The 27,913-nt window shown below is 52.5% G+C and overlaps 1 protein-coding gene and 1 long non-coding RNA gene across 2 annotated transcripts in view; one reads left to right on the plus strand and one right to left on the minus strand.

Moving 5' to 3' along the window:
* Positions 1-1,579: 1,579 nt before the first annotated feature.
* Positions 1,580-11,097, minus strand: Serpine1 (serpin peptidase inhibitor, clade E (nexin, plasminogen activator inhibitor type 1), member 1). Its single transcript, XM_005396870.2, has 9 exons — positions 10,948-11,097; positions 10,163-10,434; positions 8,874-9,107; positions 7,161-7,355; positions 6,151-6,349; positions 4,574-4,674; positions 4,372-4,458; positions 3,485-3,568; positions 1,580-3,211 (listed from the first exon to the last, which is right to left on the minus strand). The coding sequence occupies exons 2-9, from the start codon at positions 10,431-10,433 to the stop codon at positions 3,174-3,176; spliced, it is 1,209 nt and encodes a 402-aa protein (XP_005396927.1). The 5' UTR covers position 10,434; positions 10,948-11,097; the 3' UTR covers positions 1,580-3,173.
* Positions 11,098-20,531: 9,434 nt separating this feature from the next.
* The window catches only part of LOC106149899, a 10,017-nt gene continuing 2,635 nt past the window's right edge, over positions 20,532-27,913 (plus strand). The window contains exons 1-2 of the long non-coding RNA XR_001236365.1: positions 20,532-20,956; positions 25,954-26,057. This is a non-coding gene — a long non-coding RNA (uncharacterized LOC106149899). The remainder of the gene's footprint in view (positions 20,957-25,953; positions 26,058-27,913) is intronic.

The raw sequence follows: 27,913 nt of genomic DNA on the forward strand, positions 1-27,913 counted from the left end.
CTCATAATGATCCTCCTGCCTCAGCCTCCCGAGTGCTGGGATTCCAGGCATGCACCACCACACCCGGCTAATAAGGTGAAGATGCTTTTAAACTTGAGAGAAAGGTAAGTCTCACCAGGCAAATGATCCCTTTTGATTGCTTGTGTTTGAAAATGTTTGTATTGCCAGAATCAGCTTTAAGGCTGGAAGTATTTTTGGTTTTTGAGACAGGGTCTTGCTATGTAGTTCAGGCTGGCCTTGAACTCACTATTTAGCCCAGGATGGCCTCAAACTCGAGGCAATTCTCCTGTCTCAGCCTCCTGAGTGCTGGGATTACAGGCATGCCAGCCACACTGGCCTACTTTTATCTTTGTGAACTGTTTGAACTTCTTACTATGTGCATATTATTAAGTATAATTTTTAAAAAGTCACTAAATCTGTACCCTGATTACTAAAGCATTCCTGCTAAGTAGCAATCTAGCCATCCTTGACTACTTCCTGTGACAGAGAACTTACTACCTCTTAACTACTCGACCGTGTGTTTTGAGTCAGATCCCAGGTGAGTAGTTCCTATTCAGAAATGAGCTATGCATGCAGAGAGCTATCGATCCCAGTGGTGGCGAAACTATGGAGTGCGTGCCACAGTGGGCTGCTTGTATCATTGAAAGCTCCAAGAGGTTTGCCTTCACCAATCAGTCCTATCTTCGGGTTCTGGAGCTAGATGGCCTGCAAGCTTGATAGACAGTTACTGGTGTTGTTTTCAGTTTAAAAATTGGTTTTGAAAATGTGAGCAGAAAGTAACTGGGAGAATTGTGTCCTCTTTCTGGAGCCTTTCACACACCTGAGAGGGCCGGGAGCACAGCTCAGTGGTACAGCTTTGCAGGTGCAAGGCCTGGCTTCCGTCCCCAGCACAGGCAAACAGAGCGAAAACTGGGAGAAAACAGTTTTTCAGGAAGCCTTTTAGGGAGGATAGGAGCAGATACATAACAAAGGAGCCTTTGAAAGGAACCTGATTTCTAGGTTGGGTGGGAGAGCACATGCATGCAATCATGAGAAGTGGACCTCAGGTAGTGGCTGGACTCCAGAGCATCTGAGGGGTTTGTGGGGGGTGTGGGGGAGGGAAAGGACACGAATGGACTTGACAACTCATAGGGACAGTGACCACGATTGGGCCTGGCAGGGTGAGTGGAAGCTGTTGGGGGAAACTGTATCCTTTTCCCTCCCAGTTCCCCTACCTCCCCTCCCTTTGCCCCTCCCCTCCCCTCCTCGTCCCTTCCCTTCCCTTCTTTCTTCATTAGTGGTGTACCCAGGGCCTCATGCACGCTAAGCAAACACTCTACCACTGAGCTATTCTCCTAGTCCCCTCTTTCTTTTTTAAGGATGATTCCCAGGGGAGAATGAAATCCCCACTGCATGTCCTTGGAGCATGTTGCGGATTCGTGGTCACAACTCTGGGGCACGCCCACGGCAGCCCTACACACCTGTGCTATGGGAGAGCATTTCACAGAGATCCCAGCCACCGAGAGATCCACCAGTCGGATGGGTTTTGATTCCTTGTACCACAGGGAACCCAGAAGGTGAAGACGGGCTGTCTGGCATGTGCTTTATATTTATTTTATTATTACTTTAAAATACATATTTATTTCTCTATCAAAAGTGAAAACGTAAATAGTTGAACACAACTTCAAGAACATTTGATCCCATGTTTAGGGACCCCCTACAAGGGCTGCGGGTGGCTGTCATTGTCCAGTGCATATCATGAGAAAAGAAAAAGAAGAAAAAGATCAGATAAACAAACAAACAAACAAACGAAAAAGCACAAAGCATGAGGATTCTTCCATGGAGAGCATGGTGGGGTGACGAGACTTCTATTAGATTACATTCATCTCACAGCCACGTGCAGTTCTTCAGTAAATTGGCCTTCCTGCCTACCCCCAGCTAGTAGGGTTCCAAAAAGATTATCTAACAAGGTGCTGGAGTCCGAGCTGGCTGTCTCTTTCATCCCCCCTCACGTGTCCACTGCTCCCACACAGCAGCCGGAAATGACACATTGAAGTGAGTCACCACTGCGGCTGTGAGTCACCCTGTAATTGGGGAAAGTTCTGTCCTGGTAGGTCATGCAGCCCCTTGCATTTCTGCTCTAAATATATTGGAAAAATTTGAAACCACTTTGTCCTCACTCAAGTCTCTGTCATGTCACCCACCCCATCCTTTTGGTCCCTAAGGAGGAGCCCTTGGCCAAGAGGAAGGAAAGAAGAGGAGGCGTGGGGCCGAGGCAGCCACGAGGTGGCGGTGTGGAGCCCGGCACGTCCGCACCCGGAGGGCGACAGGCTGGAGCGCTGGACTCCTGAGATGCGATGGCCGAAACCACAAAAGAACACTACGCACAAGCTTAAATAACACCTTTTCCTCAGTAATCATCTTCCTTTCTAACAAGCACACAAAGGCAAGGATGTGATAAATATTCAGGTACACCCCTGGCATCCCACCCTCCCCACCAGGAGGCCGGGTGCCGGTGAAGAGCCAGGCACACATCTGACCTTTCTTCTCTTCCTGCAGAAATAGTTTGTGGGAAGCAAAAACCTGCTTCTATGAGTAAACAATCACCTACACTCCAGAATGATATGTGCACAGTTTTGGGGGAGGGAGGCTTGGCGTTTGCTCTGCCAGTCTGTGGCCCCTCTGCGAGGGGGGCGGTGGTCAGCGCCCGGGTGGACGTTGAAATGAAAGCGTGTTCCTTCCATCGGCCTTCTTTGGCCTGCCGCCAGCCACCACCGCCGTAGTAGACAGGGCAGGGATGACAGCAGCGTGACTGGAACACAAATCGTTCCTACCCAGCACACACAAGCTCCAGTAAGCCTCATGGTTCCGGGCTGCCAGGGCCTCGCAGAGAACCAGGTCTGAGGACCCAGTATGCGGAGAGATAAGCAGACACATCTGGCCAGCGGTTCTGCAGGTCCTACAGCCTGGGTTGGAGACCTTTATGTTCCAGGGGCCTTGGGCACGAGGCCCCAGCCAGAGTCAGACTCCAGGCTCCTCCCACGGAGGCTGAGGTCGAGGAGGAGGCTGATTGGAAAGATTTACCACGGAAGGGAAAAGGCAAATGTCCTCTCTTTCTCTGCAAAGAATCATTAGAGCAAAATTTCTTTTTCTCTGATACATCTCCAGTTTCGCTCCAAGGGCAGGCTCCATGGTCAGGGCTCCATCACTTGCCCCATGAAGATGACTGTCCCTGCGGATGGCAGAATTGTGAAAGGTGAGAAAAGGGACCACGACGTTTACGGGTGAACAGATCCAAGAAGATGGGTGGCTGTCCCGAGTCTCAGCCGTTCAGTGACTAAGTTAGGACTGTAGTCCTTCGAGAGCTGCGATAGTTGGCGGCCTTCTCTGAGGACAGGAGAGAGACCCAGTTCTTTGCCCAGCATCCTTGGGGACTTGAGGGGCATTTACAGCTGTCTGATGGCCCGAGACAACAATGGGGGCCAGGGGAACGTTGGGGTGTTACCTGTGGGATTGTGGCGGACCACGAAGAGGAAGGGTCTGTCCAAGATGATCTCCTCAGGGGCCATGCGGGCTGAGATCACAACGGCTGGAAGAGAAGGGATATTGTTTTAGGAGAGAGAGACATCCCACGAGTGCCTGGATTGTTCCCAAGGGACCCAGGGACGCCAGCCTCCCATCTGACAACGTGGGAAGCAAAATTTCTTTTAGAAAATTTAGAAGCCACTTTTAGGTGGCTTCTTTGTTCTCCTGAATATGGGTCTTGGAAGCTGAGGGACATCCTCTGAGACCTGGTTTCCTCCAGGAGTTTGGTCAAGACCTAGCAGTTGGTTACTCCCTTATGTAAAGCTTTATTGATAAGCAAGATCCTTAAATTTATTTCCCTATTGTGGAACCAGTTCAGACTTTCCTGGGGGGGGGTGCTTTTTTTTTTTTTTTCCAGAACTGGGCATTGAACCCAGGGCCTTCTTGCTGAGCTACATCCTCAGTCCTTTATTTATTTATTTTTATTTTGAGACAGGGTCTTGCTCAATTGCCCAGGCTGAGCTTGAACTTGAGATCTTCCTGCCTTAGCCTCCCAGAGTGCTGGGGTTACAGGTGTACACCTCCATGCCCAGGCTTTTAGGTGGGGCTTCTCAGATTCGGGGACCTCAGGAGCCATAGGTGAGGGAACAGGGTCCTAGGGAAAGCATGTTCATCTTCCAGGCTGAGAAACAGGTGACAAAGGACAGGAACACTTCCTGTCCTCACAGGAAGTGTGCTTGGGGAGAGAGGCTGGAGCAGAACAGGGCAGCAGGGGTCCCTTCTGTGGTTGGGGGTAGCTCTCCTGCAGGGCCATGGAGGTGCCAGGAGTGAGCTGAGACTGGGGCAGCTTCAGTGAGGCGGACTCACCTGTGGAGGAGGAGGCCACTGAGCCATTCTCGTTCACCTTGATCTTTACTTTTTGCAGCGCCTGCGATATGTACAGAGGCTCTTGGTCTGAAATGGGGGGAAATGCCAGAGTGGATCAGTCTTTGCTCTCAGGGAGTCTCCTTGGTCTTCTTAGGGGGCCCATAGCTGGAGGGCTAGGAAAGCAAGGGACACAGTGTCTTACCTGAAACCCTTGTGAAGTCTGCCTGGTCTGGCCTGAACATGTTGGTCATCCCCAGGTTTTCCAGGGGCTTCCTGAGGTCCACTTCTGACTCCAGGGAGAACCTGTTGGCAGCAGGAGATAGCTCCAGCTCAGCTCCTCCTTCTGTGGCACCTGCACCTCCCAATGCCCCCCCCAGGAATCCCAGGGCAGATCCATAGGGAGGAAACTGATGGCACGGAGGAAGAAGGAGGTCTGTCTGAAAAGTCTCTCCTTTCTGGAAGTTTCTAATACTAGGGAATATTCTTCTTCAGTTTCTCTGCCTGCCTCGAACCTGCAACTAGTTACTTTTCTCAAATAAGGCAATATTTGCAGCATAATTTTATTCAGTCTGAATTGAGGGGAGGGTGGGAAGGGCAAACTCTCCTGCAAGGATGTTTGAACAAGCCAGGCATAGTGGCGCATGCCTGTAATCCCAACACTCAAGAGGGTGAGGCAGGAGGATCGTTGCAAGTTCAAGACCAGCCTGGGCTACAATGTGAGCTCAAGGCCAGCCTGAACTGCATAGTGAGACCCTGTCTCAAAAAGACAAAAAAAAAAAAAAAAAAAAGGATGTTTGAATAAAAATCTCATCTAATGGTTGTGTTTCTTTTGTCCTTTTCTTTTTTTTTTTTTTTTTTTTTTTGAGACAGGGTCTTGTATGGAGTCCAGGCTGGCCTCAGACTCGCAAGGATCCTCTTGCCTCAGCCACCCAAGTGCTGGGATTACAGGCATGCACCACCATGCCTGGCTGTAGATTGTTTCTGAGCACTAACCCCATGGAGAACTCAAGCAGCAAAGCTTTGGAGGGCTCTCTGCTCCCCGCCAGGGTGAGCCTAATTACCTCATTCTTGTGAGAGAGGGAATCTGAGCAGCTAACTAAGCAACTAAATTCTCCTCTTTCCCCAAGCTTGGCATTATAGCATCTGGAAGTTTGAGGTAAGCCTGGCGGGAGATTCCCTGTGATTACCCAGCCTCAGCCTTCTCCACCCCCTTTGCTTGTGCAGAAGGATTGAAAAAAATCTGTTCCTTGGAACTCCAGCCAGAAGCTGCAGTCTGGGCTGTCCCATCTCGGAAGTGATTTCTTTTGTTCTACTGTGTGGATGCTGGTTCCGGGAGATGGAGGTGGAAATGTAGGATAGGCAGACATGGCTACAGATCAGTTCAGCCTCCTGCATTTCCATCAGTCCTCCAGCTCCCCTCCTGGGTATGCTGGGGGTGGTCAGTAGAGCGACACAGTCTAGAGACTCTCTCCCCTGCACTTACATGGAAACAAGCAGAGGGATGATGCAGGAATTATAATCAAACCCAGGCCAGTGTTTCCCATCAGCCTCCCATACGCATCCCTGCCCTACCAGCATCACAGATCTGGGAAACTCAACAAGGGGACACTAGGGGCTGGGGATTTAGCTCAGTGGCACAGCGCCTGCCTGGCAAGTGCAAAGTCATGAGTTCGATTCCTGGTACCAGAGAAACACCCCCCCCCAAAAAAAAAAACAAAAACAAGGGAACAGTGATTTCAGGGAACGAGGAGACAGGCGCGAGCCCACAGGGTGGCTTACTTGGGCAGGACCAGCAGGCGGGTCCGGCGGGTCATGTTTCCCTTCCACTGGCTGATGAGCTCGGCATCCAGGATGTTGGTGATGGCAGAGAGAGGCACCTCTTTTCTGTAGGGAGCAGCGATGAACATGCTGAGGGTCTCCCCGTGGTAGGGCAACTCCAGGATGTCGTAGTAGTCTCCGTCAGGGGTGAGGAACTCCGCTGTGGAGAAACCAAGATGGCGCCTGGGAAATGGCTCCAATGTTATGGCTTCTCGCTCAGCAATGGGCTTTCAGAGACTCCCCCACCACTGCTCCGTTCAAATGTCAAAGGTTTATGGTTTTTGTGTTTACAGTGGGTCGATTGAACTCAGGACCGCATGAGGTGAGTGCTCTACCACTGAGCTACGCCCCCCGCACCTAGTCAATATTTTTATTCCCATTTCCCTTCTCTTCTGCCAGTTCAGTGTCTCCTCCTCTTCCTCCTCCTCCCTCCTCTCTCTCCCTCTTGGTTTTCTTTTCTTTTCTTTTTTTTTTGGTACCAGGAATCGAATTCAGGACCTTACACTTTCCAGGCAGGTGCTTGTGCCACTGAGCTATATCCCCGGCCCCTCTTTCTGGGTCTTCTTGACCTTTTAACTCCCTTCTGCTACACCTAGCCACTAATTCTTTCCACTCCTGATGCCCTCAAATCTGATGCTGCACCTAGCCCTTCCCTGGCAGGACATTTTGGCCTCAGATGATCACACTAGAGGCCATGAAGGTGAAACACGGGGGAATGGTCACTCAAGTGTGGGCTTGGGGAATTTCTGGATTTCAGCCACATCTGGCAGGAGAAACAACTGCTTTCTTTTGCTCTCATTATCCTGTGGTCTCGCATTTGGGAAATCTTTGTCGGCCCTGAGGTGTGTTGGAGGGTCAGAGGAGAGCACTCCCTGTGGTCTTCCTCCCTCAAAGAGTGACATGTTGAGGCCCCCGGTAGACGCAGGGGATGAGGCAGTCTCTGAGATGAGGAGAGGGGGTCTTGTACTCACTGTAGTTGAACTTGCTGGTCTGCGCCATCATGGGCACAGAGACTGTGCTGCCATCGGGCTTGTGGAAGAGGCGGGGCCGGGTCGCGGCCTCTGGGAAGGGCATCTTCCACCGGCCATTGAAGTAGAGCGCGTTCACCAGCACCAGGCGCGTCAGCTGGTCCACAGCCCCTTCGCCAAGCAAGTCACCAATCATATCTAGAAGAAAGCCAGAGATAGGGACGTGAGGCGCTTTCGAAGCCTCTTCGATGGTTCTCCTCAGCTCCCAGCCCTCATGTGGGTCTATATGGATGGGAACCAGAGGGCACACTGGGGAAGATTGATTGATTGGCTGGGGATTGAACCTCAGGCCTTTGCACCAAGCAACATCCCCAGCCCTTTTCCAATTTTAAATTTTGAAATAAGGCCTTGCTAAGTTGCCCAGGCTGGGCTTCAACTTGCGATCCTCCTGGCTCAGCCTCCCAGAGTGCTGGAATTACAAGAGTGCCACACCGTGCCCAGCTGGAACAGAGTTTTAAATAGACCCATCTAGCTGCTTTCCATTTGTCCCATCTTTCTAAAAGACTCAGGAGTCTTCCGGCTGGCCACACTCTTTTGGCCCTGTGAGCCTATCCAGGGTCAGAGCAAGAAATTTCAGCTTTGCTTTCCTTCTCTTCTACACTGCTGTATGGTGTGTGTGTGTGTGTGTGTGTGTGTGTTCCTGGGGATTGAACCCAGGGCCTTTCACCCTGAGCTATATTCCTAATCCCCTTCTAAACTTCTTTTTTTTTTTTTTTAATTTTGAGATAGTGTTTTGCTATACCATTAAGATGTCCAAGTTGTCTTGAGGGCTCATATGTATCCATGTCTTGGTCACTACTGTCCTTAATGATCTCACAATACTTTGTAGGGATGCCTATCAAGTTGGTTCATGAGAAATCCTAATTAAGAAAAATATTAGCAAAATGCTTTGAAGTTTTTGTTTTTTTGGGTTTTTCTGTTTTTGTTTTTGTCTTTCTGAGACAGGGTCTTGCTATATAGTTTAGGCTGGCCTTGAGCTCCTTTTGTAGCCCAGGCTGGTCTTGAACTTCCAATGATCCTCCTGCTTCAGTCTCCTGAGTGCTAGGATTACAGGTGTGCATCACCACTCCCAGCTTGTTTTGTTTATTGATTTTTGAGACAGGATCTGGCCATGTATTTCAGGCTGGCCTTGAACTCACTATAGAGTCTAGGCTGGCCTTGAACTCACTTCACACCCGTCTTCCTGCCTCAGCCTCCCAAGTGCTGGGATTACAGGCATGCACCACTACACCTGGCTCAGCATACATTCCCAGCCCCTTTTCACTTTTTTTTCCTTTTCTTTCTTTTTTTTTGAGATAGGATCTCGTTATGTAGCCCAGGCTGGCCTTAAACTCACAGTGATCCTCTTGCCTGAGTGCTTGGATTACAAGCATGGGCCACCACGCCCAGCTCCCTTTTCACTTTTTATTTTGAGACAGGATATTGCTAAATCACTGAATTGCCTAGGCTGTGTTGAAACTTTCAGTTGTCCTGCCTCAGCCTCCCAGAGTGCTAGGATTATAGGCATGCACCACCACACCCAACTAGATGCTTTGGTCCTTAAAACTCTGGGCCTTCTGCTCACCTGGAGGAGAAGGCTGAATGGGAGGACTCAGATGAGTGGGCTGTTTCCTAATCCCCTCTCCTGCCCGGGACCTTCCCCGGCCGGCCACTCACCTTTCGTGTGCTTCTTCACCCAGTCGTTGATGATGAACCTGGCCCTCTCCACTTCCGTGAAGTCCACCTGCTTGACCGTGGTCCGGAACAGCCGGAAGAAGTAGGGCATGAAGCCCTCGACCAGCTTCAGATCTCTCTGGACGAAGATGGCGTCGGTGATGCTGACCTTATCTTTGTTCCACGGCCCCATGAGCTCCTTGTACACTTGAAGGTGACCGTGGGCCACGCCCTTCCCTGTGCCCAGAGAGAAGGACAGGCCCATCAGGCTCATTCCAGACTTTCATCTCTTTCTGCATCTCCCTCCTTTCCTCCCCAGGCTCAAGTCCTAACCCTTTCTTTGGGTTTGATTGTTTTTCTCTATTCTTAAGTTACTATTATTTGTAGTCATGCTTTGAGGTGGGCCTTGATAGGCAGTTCAGCCTGGCCTCAAACTCGAATAATCCTCCTGCCTCAGCCTCCTTGTTGCAGAAGATGCTCCCTCCAGCCAGTGTCCTTTAGTTTATTAGTTGCCCAGGTACTAGTTCGGGTTACAGTTTCTGTTACTTCTGTCTCTCAGAAACGGCTGGTCACTGTGATGCAGATGATAAGAACCAATCCCCTATTGACGAGCCATTTTGCCTCTGTACTTCCTGCTTGCTTATCCCATATAAGCCCTAAACCCCAGAACTCAGGGCCTGATATTTTGAGAATGATCCCGATCAGTGCCCATAAATTTGCCTCCAAATCCTGGGTGTTATTTCAGTGTTTCTGTTTGCAGTTCCATCCTGAGTGCTGGGATTACAGACGTGCACTACCGAACCCAGCTTGTTCTTGGATTACGAACTCTAAACTTATAATAATGGCAGCGCTGATCATTTCACATGCATAATTGCATCTAGTACTCACTCGGCTCTATGTTGTGGGCATTTTTATCATGCCCATTCTGCAGATGAAGAGACTGAGGTTTATAAGTTATATCATGTACAGGTATAAATTCTCTATGATGAATGTAATCATTATATATATATATATATATATATAATGTACCAATAAAATCTGATTGGTAAAAAAAGAAAGAAACTAAGTTTAGAGCTGTTAAGGTCCACAGTTAATAAAATAAATGGCAAATCCACTGGCCTGTACACCCTGGCAGATCACGGGTGTGGTGGGGAAGACAGGCTGTCCCTGAACTGCGGCTGTATAAGTGTCCCCTTGGCTAAGCTGGGCCCAGCCTTCCCCAGCTCCTGACTGGTTCAGTGCCTGCTCTTCGGACACCGCTGGCACCTGCCCCCCTCTTCCCTGACTCTCACCGTCGATGTTGAATCCCATTGCCGCTTCAATCTGCTGCCGGGTTTCTCTGCTTGTCGTCGCCTGCAGCATGGCCAGCACCGAGGCCACCCCAAAGGGCGAGAAAACCAGGTTGCTGTCCTTGGAGGCCTGCACCACCTGCCGGAACACCTTCACTCCGAAGTCTGTGGCCAGCTGGGCCACCTGGGACTCGTGAGCGTGCAAGGTGGACCCTCCCTCAAAGACGAGGGCCAGGCCCAGGACGAGGCAGGCAAGCGCCCGAGACGTGTGCATCCTAGGATGAAACGGAGAGGCCGTAGTGAGGGAAAGTTCCAGAAGACTGCTGAGTAGGAGATGGTACCCCCTGAACAGGGTGAGTTCAGGTTCTAAGAGATCTTAACGGGACAGGATGCTGAGCCCTTCCCGCCCTACGTCCAGCAGATGCTACCGCTGGTCGGCCCCATGGCTGGGAGGCATGCATGGTGCTTTTTGGTTCTGTCACCACACATCCCCAACTACTGTTTCGTTCAAGTGAGCAGCTGCAAGCCCCTCTCCTGAGGCGGGGGAGTAGGGTGCGTGTCTTGCTGGAAAGGGAAGCAAGAGAGCCAAGGTCCTGGTTCTGGGTAACGGGTCAGTGGCAGAGCCTGACCCCCCTCCCTTGCTCTGCTGTGGTCACTGCTATTATAGATCAAGGCCCTGGGGCTCCAGGGGGGAGAAACAGAGAGAGAGTGGGGATCTGGGTGGAAGAGACTGGGAAGGGGAGCTCTTGGCTGCAAGCCCCAGAAAGAGAGGAGTTTGCTTGTCTTACCTGGCGTCCTCAAAGGTGCCTGTGACTGGCGGTGTGTCCTGCTTGGCAGCAGCTGAGCTGTGGCTCTGGGCTGCTGGTGGAAGGGGGGTGGCCCTCCTAGACAGCAGTGCTTTGGGTCCTGGAGCCAGGCACAGCTGTGTCCCTCCTGGGCTGCTGCCTCTCTTTTATACCAAATGTGAGCAGGAAACAGATGAACTCATGCTCGGCCCCTCCCACTTTCTGGCTCTGGAAGCCCGGCTGGCTCCCTCAGCAACTCCCTCTCCAGGACTTGCTGGGACGCGTGAGCGTGCGCGTGTGTGTATGTGTGCCTCTGCGGGAGTGTGCTTGTGCGAGGGCTCAGGAACAATTGAGCAAACCCTGGTTGCCTTAGCCTAGCGGCCTCCATTGACTTGACCACCCCCTGCCTGTGCCCCGTCTCTTAGGACACTCTGCCAATGTGATTTCTGGCAGCACCTGATGGCCCACAATGCCTGGATTTTGGAGCTGCCTTCCCTGGGGCTCAGCTTGAGGGAAAACAGCTCATGTTTTCCTCTCTTGCTTTAGAAAAATAGGTAACTGGAGTTATCAGAGATGCGAATGATCTGGCAGAGTGTTTTCCCAGTGCTGCTGTCCTGCACCCCAAGCAACCTCCTGGAGAATATGTCTCTCCCTCCTCTGGGTCTCAGCCTGGTGGACAGAGGGACATGCAGTGTGCCCTGTGACTGTCTGGGCTCTGACTGCCTTGGACTTCATGCCCGCCTTGTGCTCGCCGTGCTCTGATGATGCATGGCTGACTCCCCACGTGCCCAGACTCTCTTGGTGCCCCCGAGGGCTCGTCTTGTGTCAACAGCCCTGTCTGGCTGGCTGGGGCTTGAGGTGTGCTGGGTGGGGTGTGGGTGGCTGAGAGGGACCGGGGGTTGCCATGGTAAACCTTGGGTGAGGAGTTAGGAGCGAAGTGGGTTAAATTCACTCCTTCGAGCTGTGTGCGCTGGCTCTGGAGGACTTCTGCCTGGTCCTCCTTCTCCAGGTGCAGATGCTGGTGGCTGGGGCCCTGCGGGGAGGGGTGGGAGGAAGTAGTGGTGGGCTTTTGGGGTATGCTTTTAGGGCCTTAGGGTTAGAGGAGGAATAGTGACCCATGAGTTCTTCTGAGGGTAGATATTCAGGGCTTTGCAGGGTCAGGTGCCTTGGCCACAGGGCCTGGATGTTGCAGATGGAAGGGAGGATGCCAAAGCGTGCTGCAGGGGGAAGATGGTACATTTGCCTGTGGGGTTCATACACTGTCATGCTTTGTGTAGGTGACGCGATTCGATGGCAGGCAGTTTCCATAGAAACAGCTGATAACAGAGTCATAGGAAGCTTAAGTGGGTGGGTGGTAGTGTCGGGACATTTGTTTTGGAGTTTTCAGTAAATAGCTACCAAGGGCAACCACAGAGCCACTGAGCAGCCTTCCCACCCGGTGGGGGTGTCAGGAGAGCAGGGAAACCTCAGTCGGAAAGTTAGGGTCACAGACGTGTTCGAGACCGGTTCCTGCGGAGCTGCCTCTTGTTTACGTCTTTCTCCTGGAATCACCTGTGTTTGGAAGCTGACAGGGTGGTTAGTGTCGAGGAAGAGGCAGCTGCCCTGATCTCTGTGAAGCAGAAGACACCAGCGGGAACCCCCAGAAATGTCCCGTGCACTTTGACCTTGGTCGTCAGGGCTGGGGGGGGGGGGTCAGGGAGTCTAGGCTGGGAATGCCAAGCTGCAGGGACTCAGACGAGCTGTGTGTGCAGTCGCAGCCAGAAGCGGCCCTTCCAGGTGCCCGGCCTGGGGCTCTCCAGCTGCACTAGCCGATCCTCCTCCTTCCGTCTCTCATCCCTACACCTGTCTAGGCCACCGCCGTAGAGGTCCCTGCTGTTTTCAGTGGATGACTGGGGGCTGGCCAGGCAGAGACCAATTCTGTCCCCACTCGTAGACCCAATGCCATCTGCCACTCCAAGAAGTGGCTTGGATCTGGGGCACACGTCCAGGGGAGCTGCTCTATGTACTTGTAGGGTCCGGGGGCGCATTTTCCTTTGGAAACAGAAAGGGTTAACTTACAAAGGGGACTTTTCCCAAACTAGGGGGAACCTTCAGCAGCTGGTAGATGATTATTAGGGACGGAGGCAAAACCCAGCAGGAAGGGGTCCTGTATTCAGTGTCTGACTTTTCCACTGACTCTGGTGGGTTGGGGCTGCCAAAGGGTCTAGCAGCTGCTCCTGTCCACACCTCGTCCACCCCTGCAGATGAAGACGTGCTGGGCTGTCACACAGGGTGCAGCTTCCTGAGGGCTCCCAGGGGTCACTCCCCCAAAGGCCTCCCTGCAACAGCCTTCTCAGAATCCACACTGACTCACAGGGTTGTCACTTTCCCTTTTCCCCCTGCACCCCAAGCAGCTTTGACCCAATCCCCTCGGTCAAGCTTTGGCTGTGGTAAGGGATCAGGTGGACAGAGACAGAAAAGTCCCTGATGTCAAAATAACTGGATCTCTGATTTCCGGGAGGGCAGAGATAAGAGAGTGAGTTGCAGGCTGTGGATTTCTGGGGAAGTTCCAGCTCCAGCTAGCTGGGAAAGATGTCTCCATCTGCCACTTCCACAGGTGGTTCGTGACTGGACCAGATGCACATTTTCCATGAGTGTCCCTCTCCCCACCCGCCACCCTCACGTAGGCACGGGGCCCCAGGAGCCACGGTCCTCTGACAGCCTGGTATTTTGTCACCATTTGCCCTCTTGCCCTTTGCCTGCTCTTTGCTCTTCCTCTTTGCTTCTCTCCTGCTTTCCCCACCAGCTGCCAACTCACTACTGCCTTCTTCACTTTCCCTCTGTCCCTCGCAGTCTTGCTATGCAGTTCAGGCTGGCCTTGAGCTCACTTTGTAGCCCAAGCTAGTCTCGAACTTGCAACGATCCTCCTGCCTCAGCCTCCCCAGCGCTAGGATTACAGCCGTGTGCCACCCTGCCCAGCTCCTGGCCTCCCTTTCTGTCCTTCGAGTCTCCTCTTCTCTCCTGCAAGAGGTCTCTCCCCACTCCTCCACTCCCTCTTTTCCGCTGTCTGACTCAATCCCTCGTTCCCTCTCCTCGGCCTTCCAGAATCCCTTTTACAGGCACAGGCTCTGCTCCCGAGCCCTTCCTGTGGGAAGGGAGCCCGCATCCCATCAGTTACACAGGCTCCGTGGAATGTCGGCCCGGCCCTCCGCTGCTCGCTCGGGTGATTTCGCTGGGAGAGCTGGGGGTGGCAGAAGGCAAAGTCCCGCTAACTCACAGGACTATTTCTGGCCTGGTGTCTGTCCAAACAACAAACGCCCAAAATAGCCTGCGTTTGGGCCGGCTGCTCGGGCCCTCTCCAGGGGCAAGCGGGGGTGAGTGGCCTGTGTGTCGGCCTCTGCTCCTCAGGATCACAACCCCGGACACGGCTGCCTGGGTCGGTCAGCCAGCTCCTCCTCCGGGTTTCCCCTCCTCTCTCTCCCTAGCGCCCCATCCCTCTGCCTCTTCTCTCTTCCAACCTGCACTACTCCCCACAGCAGCCTGTGCGCTCCAGGTTTATATATTCTACTTTCAACCCAAGGAGGCCAGTGAGAACTATTTAACTCACTCCTGAGGGTCAGAGAAGCTGAGGGATGAGCTTACATCCACACAGCAACAGAACCACGATGGGAAAAAGGTGGCCATGGGTCATTCAGCCCGGCCTCCAGGCAGGAATCTGATGCTGCTGACTGTGCGTTGCTTTGCTTGTTTCTTTTCTTTTTAAAAAAATTTTTGTTAGTATGTTTGCATTACATAATAAGCATATTCACCATTGATACCCACACATACGGTGGCTGGGTGTTGTGGCTCATACCTATAATGCCAGCACTTGGGAGGCTGAGGCAGGAGGATCACTGTGAGTTTAAGGCCAGCCTGAACTACAAAGTGAAACCGCATCAGAAAACAAACAAAACAAAACAAAACAAAAAAACCCAAAGAAACAAACAAAAAACTTATACATATGGCACCTTGAGCCTTTTTACTTCTCCTTCTCTTCTCCTCTTTCCTGTTTCCTTCCATCTCCAGGCTGGACTGGAGCTTGCTATGTATTCCAATATCCCAGGCTGATCTAACTCCAAATCCTCCTGCCTCAGCCTCTGGCCTTTTTTTTTTTTTTTTTTTGAGACAGGGTCTTGCCACGCAAATGCTCTACCAATCTCAGGGTTTTGTTTTTTTTTTCTTTTACTACTGGGGATTGAAGCCAGGATCCAGGGATGCTCCACTACTGAGCTATATCTCCAGTCCTTTTTACATTTTTAAGGAATATTAAGTTCCTCAGACTGGCCTTAAACTTGTGATCCTTCGGTCTGAGCCTCCTGAGTAGCAGGGATTACAGGTGTGTGGCACCTAGCCAAACCTCGGTTTACTCTCCCTCTTTCACTGTGGACTGAACCCAGGGCACTGAGCTACGTCCCCAGCTTTTTAAAACTTTTATTATTTTGAGACAGGCTCTCGTAAATCACTACATTGCTTGTGCTGGGCTCAAACCTGTGTTCTTCCTGCCTGAGCGTCCCAGAGGGCTGAGACTACAGGCGTGAGCCACCACATCCGGCTGTTTCCCATCTGCTGATTCCCTGTCATACTCTGGATCGCTTTAACCACTCTTATACATTTGTCCCCCCCTTGTCTTGTTGATAGAAGACTTCCAGATGATATAAGGGAAATATTATAACTCCCAACCTGCTAGGTGTCCAATATGCCAAATTCATGCTCCTCGGAGTCAAAGAATGAATTCTGGGGGCTGGGGATTTAGCTCAGCGGCAAGGCGCCTGCCTGGCAAGTGCAAGGCCATGAGTTCGGTTCCCGGTACCAGAGAAAAACCAAAAAAAAAAAAAAAAGAATGAATTCTGAGCAGCAGTGAGGTTAAGAGTACAAAGTTCAAAAAAAAAAAAAAAAAAAGGAAGTTTTATTGAGAGAGAGAGAGACAGTTCCTGGCCGAGAGAGACAGGGGGACCCGGAAAATAGGTTGCCATGGACTCCACCGAGGAGGATTTATAAAGCAAAATCACAAAGTGGGTAAATCATGAGGTGGGTACAAATCATGAGGTAGGTACAACTCGGGACAAAGCTATGATCAACCAATAAGACTGCAAGTAGAGCCGGCTAGGTGATGTTGATCCAGCGGGGAAGCAAGTCACGTAGCAAGAGTACTGGAAAGAACAAGGAACTTTTTTGGAAAAGATGAGTCAGGAGGCCCTGGTCACCCACCCAGGTGGCTGATGCCTATTTAGAATATCAATGATTATTGTTTATCCCTTGGGGAGGTATGTAGGTCCAGTCATTCGGTCTTTATCTTGAGGCCTGGCCTTCAACAAATGTGCCTGCAGCCACAGTTGTAATGTGTTATTATCTTGTGCACCGGCTTCTTTGAGGGCCTAGCCTTGCCTGACTGCCTAGAATATTTCTACCCAACTTAGCTGTCTATAATAGTATGATCATTTCTGTACTTAAACTTGCTGTGACCACCAACATATCTTCTGTGCTTTCAGTTCCTGGCGGTATCTACAGCTGGCCTCTCATGTCAGTGTCCAGTGACTTCAGATGACCCTCAGGGACCCAAAGCAAGCACAAAGCTCCCAGGGGCCTGCATGGGCACTGTAGCAGATTGACAGCTGGTGGTCAACTTATAACCCCCAGCTGAACTGAGTAAGCGTGGTGCTGGGTATGGGAGGCCCACCTGGGGACTGTTGCCAGCAGCATAAGAGGCAGACCTGGAGAAGGAGAAGTGAAGCTGTTGAGAGTTGAGGAAGGTTGTTGGGAGCTGGTTGAAGCTGTAAGGAGCTGTTGGCTGTTTTGGAGGAGCTCGTCATGCTGGCTTTCCTGATGAACGTGGCTGTTTTCATCCTCCGAGGAGCTCGGGACCTCGTTGGCACTGAGAATAGCCTTAGTTCACTTTGGGGGAGCTCTGGTCCTCACTTTGAGCATCGCTTCCTGGCTCCGGAGGGGAAGATGGTGCCCTGCCAGTCTTCTGGAGAAGCTTGCTGCGTTGGCTCCCCTGGTGAGAACTCGTCTGTCTTCTTCATCGGAGGAGATCTGGACCCCACTGTTGCTGAGGATAGCTGTGGTACCTTTCGGGGGAGCTGTGGTTCTTTGCGCGTCGTTTCCAGGCTGTAGTGCAGATCCCTCAGCCTGCTAGCACAGATCCTTCATCCCGTTGGCACAGACCTCCTGGACTCCACCATTCACCTTTGGGCCTTCCCAGTGCAGATCCGTGAAACAGGCCTGCATGAGATATTGTTATGGGCTCCGGGCCTCCAGTTGGACTCGTGGAAGGCATTGTTATGAGCTCTAGGTCTTTCAGCTAGACTCATGTGGGGCATTATCTTGGGATCCAGGCCCTCAGCTGGATTCTTGTTCTATAGTATGTGGACAGATTTCCTATACTTTCTTGTATATCATTCTTTGGGTGACTGTTATACATAATCTTGCAAAATATGTGTCCTTTATTATATTGTTTCACCTTGCAGTAACCCCCAAACCACGACAGGCACCAAGCTTGGTGCCCGCCAAGCTCCATGGGTACCAAGAGGAAGCCCGGCGGACAGGGACGCGTGGTGCGCGTGATGTCTGAGGTGAATGTGACCATGGGGCTTGACCATGTCAGCCAGCGAGGGGACAGCCCACAGGGCACCACCTCTGGCTGGATTCTGTCCCCATGTCTATTTCTCTGTGTCCAAGTATCTGGATTGTCCAGCTGTGATTCACTTTCCTTCATCATTACCAAGGTAGTTCCGCATTCTCTACATTCCTAAGTCTCCTTTACAGTTCTCTTTGGACACACATCCTGTTCTTATTTTACTCTGACTGGTGTAGGAATCTTGGCTTCCCTGATGTGGCCAAACTGTCTTTGGCAATCAATGTCTGGTGGTGTGATGCAGAGAAATAGAAACTCCTCCCTCCCCTGAAACAATATCCTAGAGACAAAAGATCAACGTGCGTAAAAGAGTGACGCAAAGCTGGGCATAGTGGTGCATGCCTGGAATCCCCGCACTGGGGAGGCTGAGGCAGGAGGATGATCCAAAGTTTAAGGCTAGCCTTGAATTTGTGCTACAGAGTGAGTCCAGGCCGGTCAGAACTACATAGCGAGACCCTGTCTCAGAAAACCAAATTTTTTTTTTAAAAAGGAAAAATAAGTAATTATAAAAAAAAGCATAAAACTCCCTGAATGCTGAATCATAGGCCTGAGCTGTGGGGACTGTGGAATGTGGAGGGAAGGCTTCCTGGAGGCTTCCTCATGCAGAGTGGAGAAGTAGGGGCGCTGATATGGATAAAGGGGGCTGAGAGTCACAGGGCACTGTAGAGGAAGGACAGAGCATAACCCCTCTTGTCCATGTCCCCATTTCCAGGGAGCATTCTTTCCCCTTGCCGCCTTGCACCTGGTGAGTGTCTGTTCTTTCTGGACCCTCCTACCCATCTCTTCCAAGTAGATGTCCTCACTGCCTTGCTGTTCTCTGGACTGGCTGTGGACTCACCTCTTCTACTGACCTAGTCGGATGCCCACAGAGATGCTGGCAGGGGTCAGTGGGAGCTTTGTGGGTGGCAGAGGTTCCAGGGACAAAGCAGCCGGTGACACACTATGGGTGGAATTTGCCACGGTGGGGGAGGCTCTGGGGGCGCCCCGAGTCACCATCCATTCCTTTCTCTCTGGCTTCCCTGCCATATGGGAGCAGGACACTTGGATGCCTCTTTATCTGAGTCACCTTGGTCCCCCTCGGCTGTCCTCCATGTCGTAACTTGGCCAGGCTCTGCCTGCGTGCCCAGTCCCCCCAAGGGCCTCTGTGTGGTTCTGCAGCTGTAGGGCGACCAGGTGCCAGGTTGGACAGGAGGGGAGTGGAGACCCCCACCTGGGCCTGGAGGCCTGGAAGTGGCTGTGTCTTCCTCCTCAACATGCCACAGAATGGCTCCTTGGGGTCTTTCCTGACACAGGCCACTGGACCTTCTGTGGTGTCCAGGGCCAATCCTGTGCTTGTCTTTAGTTCCTGACATTCTTATTGCCGTCCAAGCAACCCTCTGTACCCCGGTGCAGGCTGGCAGCGCCAGGGGAAGGCTTTCCCACCACTGTCCACCCCGGGCTTTCTCCTCCTGCCGTTTCCTGTGTCTTTGCCCCTGCCCCCAACCCGATGTCTATCACTGTCACAGTCCCCATTGCTGCTGCCTGGCCTGACCTCAGGCAGCTCTCCCTGAGCAGGACGGGCAGCACCAGGAGCGCCCGGGATGGCCTCTTGCCGCTGCACACTTGGTGCGGCCTGCTTATGGGGAAGGGCTTCTGGACCCGGGATCTCCCCAGGGTCATTGCCTTGATGGATCGTGCTGGCTCCTGTCTGAGACAGCCTCAGTGTCCTCCCACAGGCATCGAGGGCCTGAGCACAAGCAGGAGACCCTCATTTCTCTACTGAGCCTCAGTCTTCTCTTCTGCAGAATGGGTGGCCATGCCTCTCTTGTACACCATTCTTAAGGACTCAACATGGCACGCGTAAAGTACCCTGCTGTATCTAGCCATAGAAAGTGGCCAGTAGATTCCCAGGGACTTTAAAATTGTCTTCTTCTTTTTAAAAAACATAGCCAGGCATGGCGATGGGTGCCTGTAACCTCAACAGGAGGATCATAAGTCTGAGCCTAGCTTGGGCCCTTAGCAGCTTCGTGAGACCCTGTCTCAAAATAAAAAGTGAAGGACAGTAGTTCTAAAAAAAAAAAAATAGTATGTTCTTTTGAGTCCCTTGGTTTCCTGTAAGTAGAGACCGGGGCACATGTGCTAGAGAGGAGAAGGCTCAGCTAACCAGGTCCTAAGGGGACCCCAGAGGCTGGGTGAGCAAGGCCACCACTGACGCTGGCCGGGGTCTGGCATGGATGACATGGGGTGACGTGGCTTCCTGCGCGGGAGGAACCCAGAAAGGACTTCACTAGTGCACTGAGATCTTGGATCCAAAGCAGAGCCCCCAAGCGGGCCCTCCCTGCTGTCCCCGGACACGCTGTCCTCTGAGGCCCTTTCCTGGGGGGCCCTGCTGTGCCCCGTCTGTGTGAGGAGCAGTGGACAGGATGGCGTGAGTAAGGCTGATGCAGGCAGAGCGAGTAACTGTTACTCACGTGGAGGCATCGCCTCCTGCCTTGGCTTCAGGGAGGCTCTGGGGCAGGGGGCAAAGGGAGCCGAGGTGGCAGACTGGAGGCCGTTCAGATGCAACAGAGGCTCTTCTGCTCCAAGGTGGAAGGGCATTTAACACCTCAGGAGCTGAGCATGGTGACAGATGCCTGAAATCCTGGCACTCAGGAGGCTGAGGCAGGCGGGTTGCCAGGAGTTTAAGACCCAAAAATAAATAAATAAATAAATAAATAAATAAAATATTTTAAAAACACCCGTGCTTTTTTATTTTACAATGGGCATGTGGGCAAGGTCCTCAGAGAGCTGTGGGTAGGACCGAAGGCCCGGGCTCTCTCCTTGTGTCTCCTCTTCCTCCTATACCTTGCAAAGCCCCCAGGAAGTGGGGTTGGTACAGTGTTGGCCAGGCCTGTGCCCTGCCCAGCTGACCTCGGAAGTCGGTCCCCATCCCAGCCTGTCTGCGCCTGCGGCCTTCCTCTTGAGCCAGGGTCTTGCAACAAAGTAAGGGACAAGGCAACTGAAAGCGTGAGTTCCGAGGAGGTTTTGGCCATGTGGAACCTCCTTCCTGTCCACCGAGGGGGATCCCTGGGCTCACATTGCCCACTGCAAGCGTAGCAGACTCCCTACCCCAGGGACACTGCCCGCTGTATAAGGGGCCCCAATGGCCGAAGAACTTCTGCTCCCTGCTCCTGCTTCAGCTCGCTGCCGTCCTGGTCCCCAGCCTCTCCACGAGTGGCCAAGCGCCTGGCCGGTGGCCAGACCTGTCTGGACAAGAGGAAACCAAGCTGTGAGACGCCAACTCTGAGTCCTCAGAGCAGAAATTCCACCGGAAAGGGAACAATGCGCAGGGCAGTCAGTGACTCTCCAGACGGCTGGGGACAGGGCCTTTCTGTTCCACAGGTAAACAAACCCAACGGCGGCAGGTGCCGCTCACTGTCCTCCAGGTGCGCGGGCTGGAATCTGAGCTGGAGGTCCTGGCTTCCCGTTCGGACACAGTGGGAAGAAATGGACCCCGCTGCCCTCTTCTGGCTTCTGAAGGCAGATGAGCTCCTGCGGGGAGAACCAGGTCAGGAGGACCACAGGGAGGCCAAGGGCAGAACTGAAGGACACTGGCCAAAGAAGCCCCACGCGACACAGGCCCGGATGGCCGTGTCTCCAAAGGCCAGTTAGCTGCAGGAACCAAGTAAGACAGCCAGGAAGAGCTCTGGGTTTGGGGCAGGATTTTCAAGGGGCAGAGATGGCAGTCAGCTCCACAAGAGCCAGAGACAAGCCCAGGGCTGCCATCTGTGGTGCCAGAGGGCACAGCTCCTTTCTCTTCCTGGGCACACAGCAGGGGAGCTAGGAAAGAGGCAAACCCCAGTGCTGGAGAAGAGGAAGCTGCACCCGCAAGGGACAGAAGGAACATTCCCAACAGGCCACGGTGTCCCTAGGATCCCCACCCCAGCCTGCCATGCCCAGCGAGACTGGAGGAAGGACTGATGCCACCAGCCGGCATGGTGGTGCACTCTGGGAGGCTGAGGCAGGAAGATCACAGGTTCAAGCCCATCCTGGACAACTTACTCAGTGGCTTAGTGAGGTCTCAAAAATTAGTGAATACATAAACACAAATAAAGTCTAGGGGTGTAGCTTAGAGCAAAGGTATGAAACCCATTTCACAGATGGAGAAAGACAGGTTGGTATCTTGCAGCTTGCTTAAGGTCATGCAGCTGATGCCAGGGGCTGGCTCCAGCTCCCCCAGCCCCATCCCGTGTCTCGTGAACTCCCCTTTAGCTCTCTCCTAATTTGAAAGGAAGGTACTAGTCTTCCACCCTAAAGGGGGAACATCCCTCCAATACCTGGGACCAAGTTCCCACCTTCTTGCTCCCTTTTCACCCCCTTTAGAGTCTGGCCTGAAGTCCAAGATCAACATAAAACCAGCTCATAGAAGCCGGGCCCAGTGGCCCATACCTGCAGTCCCAGCACTCTGGGAGGCTGAGGCAGAAGATCACAAGTTCCAGCCCAGCCTCAGTACCTCAGTGACTTAGGGGAGCCCTGTGTCAAAGTAAAAAATGGCTGGGGTGTAGCTCAGTGTGAAGGCTCTGGGTCCAACCCGTAGTGCTACAAACAAGTAAAAACAGAAACAAACCAAGAAATAACCCACAGACAGAAAATAGGGTAAGGGCCAGAACAGAAACGTGCTCTTCAAGGAAATAGCAAAGCACAGTGTGACATGTTTGCTCCCCAGCCCCTCTCCACAGGCTGTAGCAGCACCTCCACTCCTGTCTCCCAGAAACCCAGCCTCAGGGCCTCTGAGTGGCTCGTTCCAGAGTGACCAAGAGGACCCCAGGCTCCCGTATCCACCTCCAGGACAGGGGCCTGGAATTCCACAGCAGGTACTTGTCTGGTTCGAAAGGCTGCAGTCTCCATCCCAGAGATAGCAGCACAGCTGATAAAAAGAAAACAAATCCCAAACACCAGTAGCCTAGGAGGTTGATCCCAATCGCACGGTCCGGAGCCCTCCTGGGGTGTGTCATGTGTCGGTGGGACTGGGGACCGTTGGACCACAGTACAGAATGACACGATTCAAATGCGAGAGGGAGGCTGAGGCAGGAAGATGGCTGCAAGTTTGAGGCCAGCCTGAGCTAAAAAGTGAGCTCAAGGCCAGCCTGAGGTACATAGCGAAACTCTGTCTCAAAAAGACAAAAACAAACAAACAAAAGCAAGAGTGAGCCTGTGACAGCTGAGTTGGAGTCAGTTCCTCAGCTTAGCAGATCTGGGGGGAGGTGTCACAGAGAACAGTGACACATGCTCTGGGGGTCCCAGGCCCATCCTGGGCTGGAGATTTGGAGGCAGGCATGTGAGGGCATAGCTGAAGCCCTGAAACACAGGAGGGGCTGGGCAAGCCAGAGCCAGCTCGTGGTATCACCTGGCATCACCTCATGACCTTATTAAGCAAGCTGCAAGATACCAACCTGTCTTTCTCCATCTGTGAAATGAGGGTACACCTTTGCACTAAGCTACCATTCTAGACTTTATTTTTATTTGTTTATTCGTTAATTTTTGAGACAGGGTCTCACTGAGACCCTGGGGGAGATGGCCGTGAGGAAGAGTTTGAAGAAAGGAGTTTATCAAAATTGATCCTGCAGCTGGGTGTGGTGGTGCAGACCTGTAATCCCAGCACTTGGGAGGCTGAGGCAGGGGTTCACTGCGAGTTTGAGGCCAGTCTGGGCTACAAAGTGAGTCCGAGGCCAGCCTGAACTACATAGTGAGTCCTTGTCTCAAAAAAAAAAAAACAAGGGAAAAATTTATCTGGCAAGCATTTTGCCACTTTCCTCTGCCCTGTGGCAGGACTGCGGAGGGACTTTGGGTTTTGGGTGGAGAGGGTTTTATAAAGGTAAAGACAAGATGTTTCCAGGTGAGTCTACATGGGATGCCTCTCGGTGACCCATGAGACATGGGAGCCAGCCAGGGGATGTCTGGCGTGGGGCGGGGAGGGAGGACTCCGGGCCTGACCCATGGTGGATGGGGGAGGGAAGACTTCTCAGCTGGGGTGCGGGAACTTTGCAGAAGGGCTGGAGACACAGAACCCCAGTTGGAAGGTCTGCTCTTGTGTGCAAGAGTCCCCTGTCCCGCTCGAACCCACTTGCCCGGCCCTGCTCTCTTAGTCATCCCTCCGCCAGGTGCTCCCTTCCCTGCAGCTCTGGGGTGGCGATGAGGCTCCCGTTATTCACGGCCTGAGCAGCAGCCGGCTCCCTTGGGTGCCTCCCAGGGTGCAGCCCAGCCTGCCAGCTCACTGCCCCTGGAGTGGTGTTGGAGCCAGACAGCCCCAGCATGTGCCAGAGCCTGCAGAAGCCCCAGACCCTGCAGGTGAACCTCAGGCCACCTCAGGAAGCCGAAAGGCAACTGGCTGCTTCCTTGGCACGTAGCTCCTTGCCAGGGGAACAACCATGTGATTGTAGAGAGACCAACACAGGGGCTGTGAGGTCCAGGAAACTTGGGGTCCTCCTCATTCTGAGCTCTCCTTCAGATGAGCATGCACAGAAACCATTCCTGGAACAGTTCTCTGGAGCCCTTGGTCACCACGCCCTCATCCTTTCAGGAAATTCTGTTTTGCTCTTGACTGGCTTTGGTAGTAGATCACTTACCAGGGACAACCAGGGTGGAGATGGGAGACAGGGACTGCATCCATTCGGAAAGCCCCTGTCCTGGGGAACTCCCAGCTATTATTTCTGAGAATGCCAGGGGCCTGCAGGTGACAGGTCATGTTGTGTCTGGGATGCCTGGCTTGTTCCTGGGCTGATTCAGGCCCAAGGTCAGTGGCCTCGAAGCAAGTGAGTTCCTTGTCTGATAAAGCTTTGCTGCCCAGTGGACAGGTAGTTCTAAAGCTTGGATGGATGAGTGCGTGTGTGGGTGCATGCGTGCGTGTGTGGGTGCGTGCGTGAGTGCGTGCGTGCGTGCGTGCGCGATGGGTGTCTGCTGTGATTACAGTAACTGTACGGCCTCCCTTGAACTTCCTGAGTCTCTCAACAAGCCCAGCGCATTAGGCAGGGCACATCTCCAGGCCACTGTGGGAGGACGTAGGAAGCCGTGAAAGCGTTCTTGACGGGGATGTTAGGGACGTGTCTGGTTTGCCACATCTGTTCTCCCACGCTCTCCATCATCTGATTTCCATCTCTCCTCCATCTCTTGTTTGTTAGGCAGCCTCCTTTGCTACCACCCTCCTCCCTCTTCTACCTCTGGGCTGGTCTCAGCTGCCTCTCTTCCCTATACACACGCAGCGCGGGAACGGCCTGCCTCCTCTGTTTTGCTGCGGAAGTCTCCCATTCCCAGCGTGATCGTGCATGGCGCTGTCTCATCCTCGGACTACATCGCCTGTGTTACTCTGTTTCACTACTGGGTTGCTAGCCGCTGCGTGGGAAGAGTATGCAGTCCCTGCCTTCCTCCCAGGCCCATCCATACTGCGCCTCATTGACACTGTGCCCCGTGGGTGGTGGTGCCTGGGCTGGGGACACGCCCGCTGGAAGCTGATGCTGCCTTTTGAGAATTCATTTAGGAAGGAACCCAGCTTAAGCAAGGACATCAGTCTCCTGTGGAAATTAACTAGGAGACTGTCTGTCTATGGGTGTCCCAAATCCAATTAGGGAGACTGGGTGAAACCTCAGAGCAGCAGATACGATCGTGATTACAACCGGGAGCATGGACTGCACTGTCTCTGTCTGAGGAAAAATGCCAAGGCAGGGAGCAAATTCGGTGCCCTATTAGACAAGGGCAGCCAGAGACCAAATTTTGTGGTCTCCAGACTGGGGTGCTCTGCCCCAAAACATCAGTGACCAGGCCACAGGTTAGATGTGCACATGTCACAGGCTGACCTTTGATGTCAACAGCCGTTAAGGTCACCCAGTGAATTGGGGTGTGTTGGGGCCATACTGTGCTGGTAACCCCTAGCACTTTGGGAAACTGAGGCAGTAGGATGGAAAGTTGGAGCCCAGACTGGGCAATTTAACTTAGTGAGACCCTGCCTCAAAAATAATTAAAAATTTTTAAAATTAAAAAGGCTGGGAATATAGTTCAGTACAAAAACCCTGGAGTAGATCCCCAATACCATAAAAAATCACCCCAAACCATGTCCTCATTCTGATTCCAGTAACTCTTATGAGGTCCCAGGTGAGATGTGCCTATCCGGGCCACTGGGGACATTGATCAGCTGGCGCTGTGGCTCTGTCCCTCACTTTTCGTGTGTCCATTTTACATGACTTGACCCCTGATGCTGGTTGTCTGCAGTGTACACACATCAGCCAAAGGCCAGGTGCCGACCATGATGAAGTCGCCGTGATCAAACCACCTCCTCTGGGTGGCCAGCCACCATCCCCAGCCGGCCAGGACTTCCCCAACATTTTTCCTCTTGCTCTTTGCATTAGGTACATGGAGCCAGGGCCCAAAAGACACTTTCCGCATGGTGCAAGGATTGATCAGTGTGGAGAGGAAGAGAAATAGCCTGGCCCAGGTGTTCTGCGTCTAGAAGGTATGAGGACAAGGCACAGGGTCCCAAGGGCCAAGGGAGGGATGAATAAGTGGGTAAGTGTGGCCAGACCATCACCCATGCACCAAGCACTCACTGAGTGCACCTACAGCCAACAGTGGACCCTTGACTTACAAACGCCATTCATTCCAGCGGGCCGGTTGTAACTCAGATTGTCAGTTGAAGGCTCAGGCTCCTCTACACAGCCTTCAAAGTCTTTCTTCTGTACACAGACAGATCTGAGTCCTTCGAGAGACGTCAGCCCAGAATTTCTTATTAACCCCACACAGGAAAGGACACTGTGATGTAATGTTCCTGTTGTAATGTTCCTTGCAGAACCGTTTATTTATTTTTTTGTCTTTTTGAGACAGGGTCTCGCTATGCAGTTCAGACTGGCCTTGAGCTCACTTTGTAGCCCAGGCTGGCCTCGAATTTGGAGCAATCCTCCTGCCTCAGCCTCCGGAGTGCTGGGATTACAGGCATACACTACCAAGCCCGGCTTCTTCCAGAACTTTTATGGGTTAAATCTGTATCTGAGACAGTCTGGAAGCACAAGCGGCCCACACTGGAGTCATAACTCAAGACTTTGGTCATGAGTTAAAACTACAATTCTGGTCATAACCCAAGTTGTTTGTATGTCAGGCTGTTAACTCAAGGGTCCATTGATACGTTGTTAATCACTTTTGTTTATCCTGAGAGCACCATGATACAGTACATCTAACTGTTCATTTTACATATAAAGACCAGAGGTTCGGAGAGGGCAAGTGACCCATGCAGAGGTCACACACCTGGGGAGTGGTGGAGTCCAGATTCAATATAGCTCTTCTCGCCCTGATCTACCTCCTTGGAGGGGAGACAGGGAGGATGGGGGTGGGTGCTTGTGTCCTGGGACAGGGGCTTCTGGAGGGAGGGCTGGACGGGCGTGAAGGTGCTTGGCATCTGTCCTTGGTAGCCAGACTTGGCAGCTGTGGCCCTGAGCTGAGGATTAAATGGTAGGAAATGAGCTCTGGGGAATTTCCAGTCTTGATTCTTCGAGAGGCATGATCTGGCATGGTGCCAACAGGGAACACCCTGACAGACCAGAGAGATGCACCACATCCCACCCGATGTCGTAAGATACCCGTCCCAGCCACAGGCAGGAGCCGTGGGGCTTTCCTCCTCCGGTACTGGATGCTGTTTCTCCCTCGGACGGAGACTCCAGGGCTGTGGGACTCCTCGACTCTCCATCTCTCTCCCTGCCCGTGATGGGCTTGGGTCCTTTTCTCCATGGGTCACAAAGAAGTTGGGCAGAGGCCAAAGCCTCCCATGGCCAACGTAGTCCAATGCTTCACTCGCCACAGCGAGGGGCAAGCCATGCTCCTGGGGATCTGTCCCAGTCAGTGTTCCTCCCTATCTCCCACCCAGTGATTTCCCATGGGACTCCAGCCCCTCACCCACACCCCCAATACATGTCTCTTTCGTAAAGGACACCGTCTCAGCTGGAAAGATTTTTTTCCTGACAGAAAACTGATGGAGATATGGGGACTGTGACGGTTAGATCACGCCCACCGAATTTCATGTGTTAAAAACCTAATCTGTAAATTCATATATTTAGGAGGATTAAAAGAGGCGGCAAGGGTGAGGGCACCGTGATAGGACTGGGAGCTTTATAAGAAGAGGAAGAGAGACCTGAGATGACCTACCTTTGTTCTATCTCAGCCCGTGACGCCTTCTGCATACTATCGAGCACCAAGAAGGTCCCCACCCAATGCTGGCATGATGTAATCCCAGCAATCTGGAAAGCTGAGGCAGGAGGATCTCAGTTTTAAGCCCAACCTGGGCAATTTAGTAGAGACTGGAAATTCCCCTGTCTCAAAATT

This window comes from Chinchilla lanigera, unplaced genomic scaffold (assembly GCF_000276665.1).
Source record: "Chinchilla lanigera isolate Chin_1 unplaced genomic scaffold, ChiLan1.0 scaffold00055, whole genome shotgun sequence".
In the NCBI taxonomy this organism is placed as follows: Eukaryota; Metazoa; Chordata; class Mammalia; order Rodentia; family Chinchillidae; genus Chinchilla; species Chinchilla lanigera.

Bases quoted from the DNA above. Each gene is read 5' to 3' on its own strand.
- Serpine1 (XM_005396870.2), bottom strand. From the start codon at position 10,433: ATGCACACGTCTCGGGCGCTTGCCTGCCTCGTCCTGGGCCTGGCCCTC. The intron at 9,108-10,162 runs GTGAGAGTCAGG...CTCTGGGCACAG, and splicing joins AATGGGATTCAACATCGACG to GGAAGGGCGTGGCCCACGGT. The intron at 6,350-7,160 runs GTGAGTACAAGA...GTTTCTCCACAG, and splicing joins GACCAGCAAGTTCAACTACA to CGGAGTTCCTCACCCCTGAC.